The 11,970-nt window shown below is 36.1% G+C and overlaps 1 protein-coding gene across 2 annotated transcripts; it reads right to left on the bottom strand.

The window, feature by feature from the left end:
• Positions 1 to 354: 354 nt before the first annotated feature.
• On the bottom strand, positions 355 to 7,789 carry LOC121024636 (zinc finger FYVE domain-containing protein 9-like). 2 transcript variants are annotated; one of them, XM_040466841.1, is made up of 4 exons: positions 7,662 to 7,789; positions 5,029 to 5,205; positions 3,243 to 3,304; positions 355 to 543 (listed from the first exon to the last, which is right to left on the bottom strand). In XM_040466841.1, the coding sequence occupies exons 1-4, from the start codon at positions 7,777 to 7,779 to the stop codon at positions 370 to 372; spliced, it is 531 nt and encodes a 176-aa protein (XP_040322775.1). In that variant the 5' UTR covers positions 7,780 to 7,789; the 3' UTR covers positions 355 to 369. The 2 variants fall into 2 exon arrangements, with proteins under 2 accessions (XP_040322775.1, XP_040322773.1); XM_040466839.1 differs by having other exon boundaries at positions 3,243 to 3,412.
• Between the last annotated feature and the right edge of the window lie 4,181 nt (positions 7,790 to 11,970).

The raw sequence follows: 11,970 nt of genomic DNA on the forward strand, positions 1-11,970 counted from the left end.
AAAGTGCCAATGAACTACATTTGTATAATATATAATTCCAACGAATGAAATGACCTTATAAAAACACAAAATTTACTCTAAAACTATCAGTAACAGCAACAATTATTTTCATGCCACTGAGTAGCTGTTTTCTTTGTTGGAAAAGAAAAAGGTAGTTAAAACTCAAATTCTCTCTTAGAAGATAACATCTGGCATACTTGCCATTACTATGACTGTTTAAATGTTTCTTTTTTTTGTTTTGTTGTTATTGTTTAGTTTATTTATTTTGAGAGAGAGAGAGCATGAGCAAGCACAGCATGGAGCCCAAAGTGCAGCTTGATCTCACAAACTGTGAGATCATGACCTGACCCGAAATCAAGAGTCAGACACTTAACCAACTGAGCCACCCCACGATCCTTGTTTAAACACGTAAGTCCACATACCTCCTTTTACACCAGTGGAGATGAGAATGGGAGGAAGCCCATCTTCAGGAATTAGGTTCATTGCACTGCCAACAGGACTTCCAACCTGAGTTATACTCCCAGAGAACAGAGAAATATCCGTCTAGGAAAGCAAATCAGCAAAGTGAGCATTACAGACAAGTCAACACTTTAGCAGAATATAAATGGGATATAAATGGGAATTTAAGTGAAAATTTGCAATCCATACTTTTTGAAAAATAGCACAAATTTCTCATTAACCTGTGGTTTATTTCCCAAAGGACTGGGTTTATACTATGAAAATATTTCCAACTGTACAGTTTCTCTTTCTGGCATCATGAAATCAGAATAAGAGGCCTTATAGCCTGGGTTAAAGCTTTCTTTACCCAGGTCTTCTCTGCCATAAAAGAAAATATTTTTTAAAACCACAGTGGCAACAGAAACACAATTTCAATATTATCTCATGTATTATCTCATAATTTCTGAACCTTCAGTGAGTGCATTTGGGTCCATTTAAAGTCTCATTTTCATTGATTTTTAAAAATAGCTTTGAGAAAAGTGGTGATAGTTGTACAGCAATGTGAATGGACTTAATGCCACTGGTTTGTACACTTAAAAATGATAAAAATGGCAGATTTTACATTATGAATATTTTACCACAATAAAAAAATTAACAGATAAAATACAGAGATTAAAATAAGTCATTGTTTTCACTTACTATACAATTAAATAAAACTTCAAGTTCATTTTTCTCTTCATTAATATGAAGATCATATTTACTACACTATTTAATAAAGTATAATGCTACAAAAAGACATTTCGGATAGAGTTAAATCCACTTAACAATTTAACAGAACATACTCAAAATCTATTAAAATAATATTCTCCATATTCTATACAACTTAAGCAAAAAGAAAAAAAAGCCAAAGACTAGAAATAATCCAAATGTCCATTAACAGGAAAACAGATAAACTGTGGTATATCCATACAATGGAACACTATCCAGCAATAAAAAGATATTAACTTTTGGTGCACACAACATGAATAAATCTCATAGTCATTAGTTTGAGCAGCTAAACACAAAAAAGTTAGAAGCTACATACAAAACGATATACACTATATGTTTCCATTTACATGAAATTTAAGAACAGTCAAAACTAATCTATGGTGACACAAGTCAAAATAATGGGTCTACCATGGAGAAAATTAGGCAGGTATTGACAGAAAAAGGGCATGAGGGAACCATCCAAAGTGATGGAAATGGTCCTGGAATATACCCAGGTATTTTCACCTGGGTAGTGGTTGCACAAGTGTGTGTGTGTGTCTATAAGTTCATCAAGTTGTCTCTAAAAATTAATGCTCCCTAAATACTTTACTATCTAGATTTTATACCAGAATAAAGATTAAAAACTATTTTTTTTTAAATATGTCCATGTTGGGGCATCTGAGTGGCTCAGTCAGTTAAGCATCTAACTTCAGCTCAGGTCATGATCTCTCAGTTCATGGGTTTGAGCCCTGCATTGGGCTCTGAGCTGACAGCTTGGAGCCTGGAGCCTGCTTTGACTGTGTCTCCTTCTCGCTCTCTGCCCCTCCCCAGCTCATGCTCTGTCTCTCTCAAAAATAAATAAAACCTTAAAAAAATTGTTTTAAATGTCCATGTCTTATTATATTTTTATCTATGCTATCTATAATTTAGGATGCTATCAGTTTTTAGTGGGTTTTTGTTAAAAATTTTGCAATGTTCTCAATACATCATATAAGAGGAAATTTGGAAAATTTTATTGGCAAACCATTATTACCTGATTTTAAAGACTAGTACAGGAAATGATGCATAAAACCACCTTTTAATATCATAGAAAGTGGTCATTTGGCCTCTACGTACATACCACCTGTGAAAAGGAATTTATTTCATTCACGGAGTACCTATTAAGTGCCACACACTCTACTAGGCCATAAAGATGAGAAAAATATATTCTAGTCTGGCCCTAAAGATAACTATTATCCCAATACTTATCTGGTAAAATAAAAGAATTATTAATCTTAAAATGAAATTCTTCTAGTTTATCAGGTAAGTATTTTTTTTATCAGATAAGTATTAAAAAAGAGTGTTGAATAATGTAAGAGACAAAAATAAAATAACTAACTTGGTTTAATTTTGCAAAATGAGCTGAATCTTGTTTCCTTGTAACAGTCATTCACTAGAGCTTCCTCTTGCATTCAAACAGAATTTATCTTCTAAAAACCTATCAGGGGCTCTTGGCTGTCTCAGTTGGTAAAGCATGCAACTCTTGATCCTGGGGGTGTGAGTTCAAGCCCCACATTGGTTGTAGAGATTACTTAAAAATAAAATCATTAAAAATCTTACATGGCAACCAAAAAGTAGAACAGAAGAAAGTAGAGATGCTTGGTTGAAAAGAAAGGAATAGAGGGACTCCTCGGCCACCTTTATATGGCCTGGCCCTTCCTCATCATGGCACTCCCAAAAGGTCACCACAGAACCTGTGAAACATTGTTCGAAAATCAATGTACAAAGGGGGCAGGATTCCCTCTGCATTAGCTCTAACTATAGCAGTAGCCTGAGCTCACTGAGAACAACCTTCATGAGAATTTTTCCCTGAAAAAAACCTTCCAAATACATAGCAAACAAGAACTGATTTTGCCACATTTACTTCACTCCCGAACCACACACATACATCCTAAACTGTACCTGAAACCTATAGGCTTCCACAGAAAGGTCACTCAACTTAGAAAATGGCAAGACAGAAGCAGCACAATGCTGAGTAAACTAAGTACTCACTTTTAGATGCTGTTTTGTTTTCTTACCTCTGCCGGTAGAGGACTGGTAGTTACTGGTTTAACTGGGTCATGTGAGACAGCCAAGGTTCCTGCAGAGGAAGTTCCATTCACTGTTAATTTGGCTGCATCAGCAACTTCTCCATTAGGCAAGATCCCATCAGCAAACCAAACTCGCCTCTGCTCTCTGGGCTGAGCCACTTGAGGAGCCAGAAAAATAAAACAGGCATCACTGTGATATTGGTAGCGTTTCTAACATGAAAGAAGAGAAGGTCACCATTTCCAGAAGTACAAAGAAGTCACTATTTAGCATCTTATAATTATAAATATAAGAACTGTAACTGTGTATAAAAGTGGTTATAAATTAATAAAATACGAGTTTAAATATATTCTTTATTTCTATAACTTAAAGATTTAAAATACTTTGCTTTAAAATATTAAGAGTTTGTAAGTACACTTATAATTATGTCACTTATTCTGTTCCATATCACTGACAGAGAAACTAAGAAAGGTGTTTTAAGTGCCTAGGAAATAAATTAATCACAGGGAAAAAATATTTAGCAATAGATGTCCACATCTCCTAAAAGTATGAGGTTTCCGTGGGAATTAAATATCTGGAAAAGTGATATGGTATTTTTAAAGGGCAAAAGATGCCCTGAAGAATGTTGAAGAATTATTTACTAATAAAGGAAGAGTTAGCACAGATATGTAAGAGAATTGGGAAGCAAACTGACCAGATCTCTGGCTAAAGAGTAACGGAAGATGAAAAAAGACTGATCTGGCAGTGCAAAAGTGGTCTGCAATAGGGGAAAAGCTGGAAAACTAAGTCCGATGAAATGATCTCTTTAAATCCAATTCCAGAAATCAATTCCAAACAGCCAAAACAAAGAGAGACTAGGGAAGAACAACAAAAATGACAAATGAAGTAAAGAGAGTAAAGATTTTAAGAAAGAAAGCCTGAACTCATAAAAATACAAGGAGTATGACTAAGGGATGATCTGAAGAGGGGAAAACGGGGAAGAACATGATAACGTCAGTAGAAGTCTCAGATCTTCAAAAGGGGAGGAGGGCTATTTAGCAAGGGAAAGGGAATATTACTAGACAAAAAGACATAAAATTAATGAAAGAAGATTGATTTTAATTATCAAGGGAAACTTCCTGACAAGACCATTTTAAGGAAATACATAACTGTTATTTTTACTACTGATAATTTCCTGAACTTGCAAAGTATCTTTCACCTGACAATATCATAATCATAAAGATATAACTAAACTAGAATAAGTTGAGCCCATAATTTTCTATCATATGATATAATCAGAAAGTTCTGGAGTTTATAAAAGTCTATGTACCTAACAATATGTTCATATTCTTATTTGGATAGATTAAAAATGAAAAGAGAAAATGGCAATGGGTTTTCAAAATGCAACACTAAAACGGGCTGCTCCAAAGAAAGAACTCTCCATTTCATAAACTCCTACAAAGAACATTAAGTAGGCATGAAGCTAGGATTTTACAGGCCAACTTCAAATTCTGTATCTCTTTTCAAGTAGAAGCAGTGTAATCACTCCATTCTTAAGTTGGAGAGAGTATTGGCATATTTTTGGAGGTGCCTCCAAAATATCAGGTAACACAGTATTATTCTTTACTTGCCCAGAAATAGTCTTGACACATTTCTCACCTTGTTCCTTCCACTTTAATAACCACCCAAAGGGACTTATCTACAGTGTTTTAAAGACTTGTGCTGTAAAATCACATCAGCACCTTTTCAGAGGAACTTGGTGAGGAAAAGGAGAGAGAAGAGCACATGATTCCCTACCTTCTGCTCCAGGGTGCTTTAAAACTCCCACAGGTACCATCACAGTGGGAGGTGGAGAGCTCAGGGCTCCTGAGGCCTGAGCTTGCTGCAAGGGAGGGATAGTAGAACAGTATTCAGCAGGATTGTTAGGGTTAGGGCTCTGGCTTGAGGCACTCATCATGTTCTCCCAGGCTTGAGCTAAAGCAAATACAGACAATCAATGTGAATGGATTGCAAAATATGGACATCAAGACCTCCTCAATATTGGATAAATAATGTAGCTCTTCCTCATTAACACTCATAGTACTACTCTCTCTTCCAACTAGTGAAAGTATTAAGGAGACAGGTTATTTTATTCAATAAAGGAGACCATTTAGTTAAGTAAACTATTTGGAAGCAACAAATAAGAAATATGTGATAGTTCTGGTACAGACTAATAGCAGATCAGTTTGAGATTAAAGACTAGGCCCCTGGCTTCTTTAAAGGAGACCATACATTCCCTTAAGAGGGAGTGAAACATCAAACTTACTAAGGGTTTGCAGCTGGGATGGCAATTTAGATATTTGGGGGTGGGGGGGGCAGGTTTAACATTCAACACATTTTATAAAGTTCTTCAAAAATCAAAATTGGGCCTAAAATAGCATAATTCCATTGTATGATATTTTTGTTTCATCTACAGACTTTTAGGCTCTTCTTAGTTGAGGTAAAAATTTCACTTGAAAAATTCTAAAAGCTAACGCTGAAGAGAACACATCTCAACATTTTTGTGAATTCTGCTATTGTGTAATCATTACCTCGTGTAAAAGTATCCAGCAAAAACAACCAATTTACATCTTTGGTGTGTCTCAAAAGCATAGGACCCATCTGAACATGAAAATGTGCCAATATCATACAAGTGCCATCAACCAATATGAATGATTACAAGTGTGTTAAGATTCTGTATACTCTATAATTTTACTAAATATTGACATATCAACTATTGTCTTTAAAGTAAATAAGATGAAAGGAGCTACAGAAATGAAAGATACCAAATTTTATCTTCTAGGTTCAGGTAATACCACATGCTCAGGAATGGAAAATACCCAATTTTTTAAAGCATCTTTTTTAAAACTCTCATTCAATATCAAAGAATGATCCATAAGATCATGAATACTTATTGCCTCCAAACTTCAGGACAAGGCTAAAAACAATAGCTAAGTTCCTTTGAAAGCATTGGCAGAAAGAGGGGAGGAAGAGAAAAGGAGAAAGGGAAAAAGGGATAGGGAACACTGAAAAGCATCAAATTAAATATTCAGAAAAAGACTTCGCTAAGCCATGCGAGAGGAAAGACTGCTGGAAAAACCAGAAAAAGTAGATTACTTTAGGATTCCCTGGTAAGGGCATCCTTGGCTTAATAAAAATAAGTATTCCATATGAATCCTCTGCCATTTCCTTCATCTTTGGATATGCCAAGTTAAAAAAAAAAAAAGAAGCCATCAAGTTGAAAGACCTCATCAAATAAAAGAGGTACTGGGTACTATAATTAAGCAGCATGCTCTTTTCTGTGGATATATGTCTGAAAATGAAAGCAGGAATAAAAATCATCAATTGAACAACTGAGTGAAGTAACTACCATCTAAAAATTGACCCTTAAGAGTAGAGAGAATGAATTAATATTTTGATCAAAATTGTAAGAATTCAGAAATGGGAGGAAATTGGGTGGATCACAGGAGATCAGAACAGATCAGATTAACTGACATGCAGTAGTTAATAAGCCAGCAACAGGAAAACATCACTATGAGCAGCGCAGACAGACAGAGCAGGAGGGGTCTTGAGCAGATAGATTCCCGCCTCCAGGAGGCACGCTACCCTGGCACAGGCATCAACTTTTGTCCAAGTTCAAAATTTTATTCGTAATTCTTCTGGCAACTGTACAAAGACATACAGAGAAAATACTATAGCCTGATTAATTTTCTTGTATCTCTTTAAAAAAATACTTTTTTTTTTTTTGTAATTCTAAACTAAAATGCCCTTGGATTCATTTCCAGTCCCACAAAAGATGAACACTGGACAAGCTATATTTACCTTCTCCTGGCCATGTTCTTTTACCATATAACTAAATTCAAAACCAATATTCTTATAACAAATCTAAATAGTATTAAGGAGATTTCTGACAGAAAAATGAACTCCTCTACTTGATCTGAAATGCTAAATAATTTATTTTAACAAGATGAGTGACAACCAAGTTGTTAATAAGAATACACTTCAAGTTATTAAGGTATTTCCTAGAAATAGACAGCTTCCCTTGAAAGGAAAACCTCAGTCCAATTTTAATATTTCATCATCTGAGTGGTCAATTGCTTCCCATGCCCATCCCACTCCAGTCATTCCACAGGAGCATTAAAGCCACACAGCACCAGATTTCCACCAGAACCTCCATTCTTCCTGCAAAACTTACCTGACTTTAACATTTGTTTATTAAGTTAGGCACGGGGATTCTGAAATGCTAAAATATTCTCAAAACATGGAAATTTGTTCCATACTTTTAGTTAAAGTTGTGACTTTTGAGAAGGTGAACAACTTATAGAGAAAGGCAGGAAAAAACAGTAGTCTTTTCATTGGAATTCTCTTGTTCTGTCTTGGTAACTGTGAATTCAACCTGTTTTAATACTTACCATTCATTAGCACTGAATGGCAGATTACACATACTCTAGCTTCCTTTCTATCCATGTATAACAGTTTACATTTCAGGCTACAGCAGGAAGCACAGAAAACCTGTAGGAATAAGAACATATTAAATTTATTTAGGGTAACAGTACAAAGAGAGCAAACCAATATTGACCAACACTGACAGGAAACCATATTACTACAACACTAAAAACTTCAAAGGAAAATGCAGTTGAGGAAGCTGGGCCCCAAGACTCAATTCAAAAGCAAGGGGCGACTGGGTGGCGCAGTCGGTTAAGCGTCCGACTTCAGCCAGGTCACAATCTCGCGGTCTGTGAGTTCGAGCCCCGCGTCAGGCTCTGGGCTGATGGCTCAGAGCCTGGAGCCTGTTTCCGATTCTGTGTCTCCCTCTCTCTTTCTGCCCCTCCCCCGTTCATGCTCTGTCTCTCTCTGTCCCAAAAATAAATAAACGTTGAAAAAATAAATTCAAAAGCAAGAGTGAGATGACACGTCTGTCAGCAATAAGGAAAGTAAAAGTCTGGCTGAAAATAAAAACCTTACCCAAGATCACACAACAAATACACAGCAGGAGAAAAAAAAATGACTTGCCCTTAGGCAAAATTCCTATACACAATATCACATAACATGGGCATTTAAAGATAACTAACTACATCTGCTATCTTTGTTTGGAAAGGCAATATAGCAGGGTGAAATAAACATTGGGAATTCCAAGTTTGAACTTCTGATTTTTATTCATCTTATAGATGGAATAATAATAATAATACCAGCTCTTTTTACTGGTTTGCTATGAAAGCTAGGAAAGCTCAAAGTATACAACTCAATCATAAAAATAAGCACAGCCCTTGGGATGCCTGGTTGGCTCAGTCAGTTGAGTGCCGAGCTCTTGATTTCAGCTCTGACTACCATCTCACAATTCACAGCTCCCATGTCGAGCTCTGCACTGGCAACATGGAGATTGCTTGGGATTTTCTCTCTCTTTCTCTCTCTGCCTCCTCCCTGCTTGTGGGTACATGAGCTCCCTCTCCAAAATAAATAAATAGACTTAAAAAAAAATAAGCACAGCCCGCAGACAATCAAAAATTCATGAGGCCAATTTCCAGCACCTTATTTCCACCTTCCAGGGCTGGTTCTTGATAATTTTACTTTCTTGTCCCTTCCACATTAGACAACAAGAATCTCCCCAGCTCCCTGTTAAGATTTATTTTCTTGAGAAGTCATTAGTCATTTATCACAGAGAGCTTCATATGGGCAGAAAGCTGGTCCCAGTAAATTCTACTAATCCAGTTTTTAGAGTCAAGAAGTATCCATCTTACAAAGATGAATCAAGAGATGAGGTCAGACTAAAAACAAAGTGAGAGAGATCATCGCCTCTCTTACTAGGTATGATTAATATATCTAGCTACCATGATTAACAATTTACAGTTTTCAGAGGCTTTACATTCTCAAAGTAACTCTGCAACAAACAGAGTATAGGAAATAGATTATTTCTATCAGAAGAAACTTGAGTTTGGGTGGTTAAATGACTTGTTCAAGTCCACAGCAAACTGTATGAATACAAGCACTTTACATATACTATTTCATTTAACCTCTATGAATTCAGTCACTTACAATCAACAGAGTTGAATAAACAAATGTTAAGCAAAATCATTCAGCTGTACAGCTAGTAAGTTACATAGTAAGTCTCCAAAGGCTCTGTTCTTAACTACTATGTAATACTGCTACATACTAATTCATATATGGTATTTCATTTTGAGACCTGACTTTTCATTTTTCCTCACCATGACTATATCTCATCAATTGCTAAATCCTGTTGGTTCTCCCTCTTAATCTCTCCCTCTCCATCATTACTGCTGCTGCCTTTATTCAGGCCTCTACTATCTGAGGCCTAGAAGATGATCACAATCAATTATCTGTCCTCCTAATCTTCAGATGTGTCTTTCCAATTCATCTTTCACACAAACAGTAAATGACAGAACTTTCTAAAACAGTAAATCTAATTATGTCAATCTTCTTAAAAACTTTCAATAACCTTTCTAATCAAGAGGTAAATCCAAGAAGCCATCATTCACTCATTTATGCTACAAATATTTGAGCCCTAACTATGTGCTGAGCAGCAGACTACCCTATTAGGTGTAGCAGTGAACAAAATAGATATGGCCCCTGCCTTCATGAAATTCATAGTCTACAGAGGTTATTATCTAAAATTAAATAATTACACAAGTGAATAAAAAATTACTTGCTTCAAGAGAAATACATAGTAAAATAAGATGTAATCTAGGCCTTACCTAGATTGACAGGGTCAAGAAAGGTTTTATTTAGGAAATGACATAGATAAAATATGAGGTAAAAGTTTTCTATGCACAAAAGAGACAATAAGCAGAGGAAACAGAAAGTAGGTCCCATTAGGGGAAGAAAGCATGGCTCCATCAAGGAACTAAAAATAGTTAATATGGCTAAAGGCCCTTAGATTAAGGGAGGCATAGAATAAGGTGAGGCCAGACAAGACAAATATATGTTTCCACTCATGTGTGGAATCTAAGAAATGAAACAAATGAACAAAGAAACAAAAAAAAACCAGACTCTTACATACAGAGAACTGGTGGCTGCCAGAGGGGAGGAGAGTAGGGGGATGGGTGAAATAGGTAAAGGGGATTAAGAGATACAAACTTCCAGTTATAAAATAAATAAGTCACAGAGATGAAAAGTAGAGTATAGAGAGAATACAGTCATTAAGAGTAATGTACAGAATTATACAGATAAAAATACATTATACAAATAAAAATAACACTGTATATTAGTTATACTTCAATTTAAAAAAAAGAAGGCAGACCAAGCAAAGTTTGTACAGGTTGTATTAATAATTTGGGTTTTTGGGGCGCCTGGGTGGCTTAGTCGGTTGGGCAGCCGACTTCGGCTCAGGTCATGATCTTGCAGTCCGTGAGTTCGAGCCCCGCGTCGGGCTCTGTGCTGACAGCTCAGAGCTTGATGCCTGTTTCGGATTCTGTGTCTCCCTCTCTCTGACCCTCCCCCATTCATGCTCTGTCTCTCTCTCTATCTCAAAAATAAATAAATGTAGAAAAAAAATTTTTTTTAAATAAAAATAAAAAAAATAATTTGGGTTTTTAAAATTTTTTTTAAAATATTTACTTATTTTGGAGACAGAGAAAGACAGAGCATGAACGGGGGAGGGTCAGAGAGAGGGAGACACAGAATCCAAAGCAGGCTCCAGGCTCCGAGCTCTCAGCACAGAGCCTGACGCAGGGCTCGAACTCACAGACTGTGAGATCATGACCTGAGTCAAAGTTGGATGCTTAATTTTGTTTTTTTAATTAGAGCAGTGGGAAACCACTTAAATGTTTTAATCAAAGGGGAATCAGTGAAGCCTACATTGGCTACAGTGTAGGGAAAAAATAATGGATTCGGAATTATTCAATATATAGAACTCAGTCTAATACACATTAGCAGAAGGAAAGAAATAAACCCACATAATCATCTCAAAGCAGAAAAAGCATCTGACCAAATTCAACACGCTTTCATAATAAAAACATAATCAACATAAAACATAATAAAAACAGTCAAAAAACTAGAAATAGAAGGAAACTACCACAACATAATAAAAGCCATATACAAAAAAATCCATAGCAATAAATCTAACCAAAGATGTAAAAGATCTGTATGCTGAAAACTATAGAAAGCTTATGAAGGTAATTGAAGAAGATATAAAGAAATGGAAAGACATTCCTTGCTCATGGATTGGAAGAATAAATATTGTCAAAATGTCAATACTACCCAAAGCTATCTACACATTCAATGCAATCCCAATCAAAATTGCACCAGCATTCTTCTCGAAACTAGAACAAGCAATCCTAAAATTCATATGGAACCACAAAAGGCCCCGATAGCCAAAGTAATTTTGAAGAAGAAGACCAAAGCAGGAGGCATCCCAATCCCAGACTTTAGCCTCTACTACAAAGCTGTCATCATCAAGACAGCATGGTATTGGCACAAAAACAGACACATAGACCAATGGAATAGAATAGAAACCCCAGAACTAGACCCGCAAACATATGGCCAACTCATCTTTGACAAAGCAGGAAAGAACATCCAATGGAAAAAAGACAGTCTCTTTAACAAATGGTGCTGGGAGAACTGGACAGCAACATGCAGAAGGTTGAAACTAGACCACTTTCTCACACCATTCACAAAAATAAACTCAAAATGGATAAAGGACCTGAATGTGAGACAGGAAACCATCAAAACCTTAGAGGAGAAAGCAGGAAAAGACCTCTCTGACCT

The sequence above is a fragment of the Herpailurus yagouaroundi genome, unplaced genomic scaffold (assembly GCF_014898765.1).
Source record: "Herpailurus yagouaroundi ecotype Mexico unplaced genomic scaffold, PumYag 66546, whole genome shotgun sequence".
Lineage (NCBI taxonomy): Eukaryota > Metazoa > Chordata > Mammalia > Carnivora > Felidae > Herpailurus > Herpailurus yagouaroundi.

Coding starts and splice junctions, on each gene's coding strand:
- LOC121024636 (XM_040466839.1), bottom strand. CDS start 7,779: ATGTTCTTATTCCTACAGGTTTTCTGTGCTTCCTGCTGTAGCCTGAAA. Junction 5,206..7,661: donor CCATTCAGTGCTAATGAATG/GTAAGTATTAAA, acceptor TATTTGCTTTAG/CTCAAGCCTGGGAGAACATG. Junction 3,413..5,028: donor AAAGCACCCTGGAGCAGAAG/GTAGGGAATCAT, acceptor TGGCTCCTCAAG/TGGCTCAGCCCAGAGAGCAG.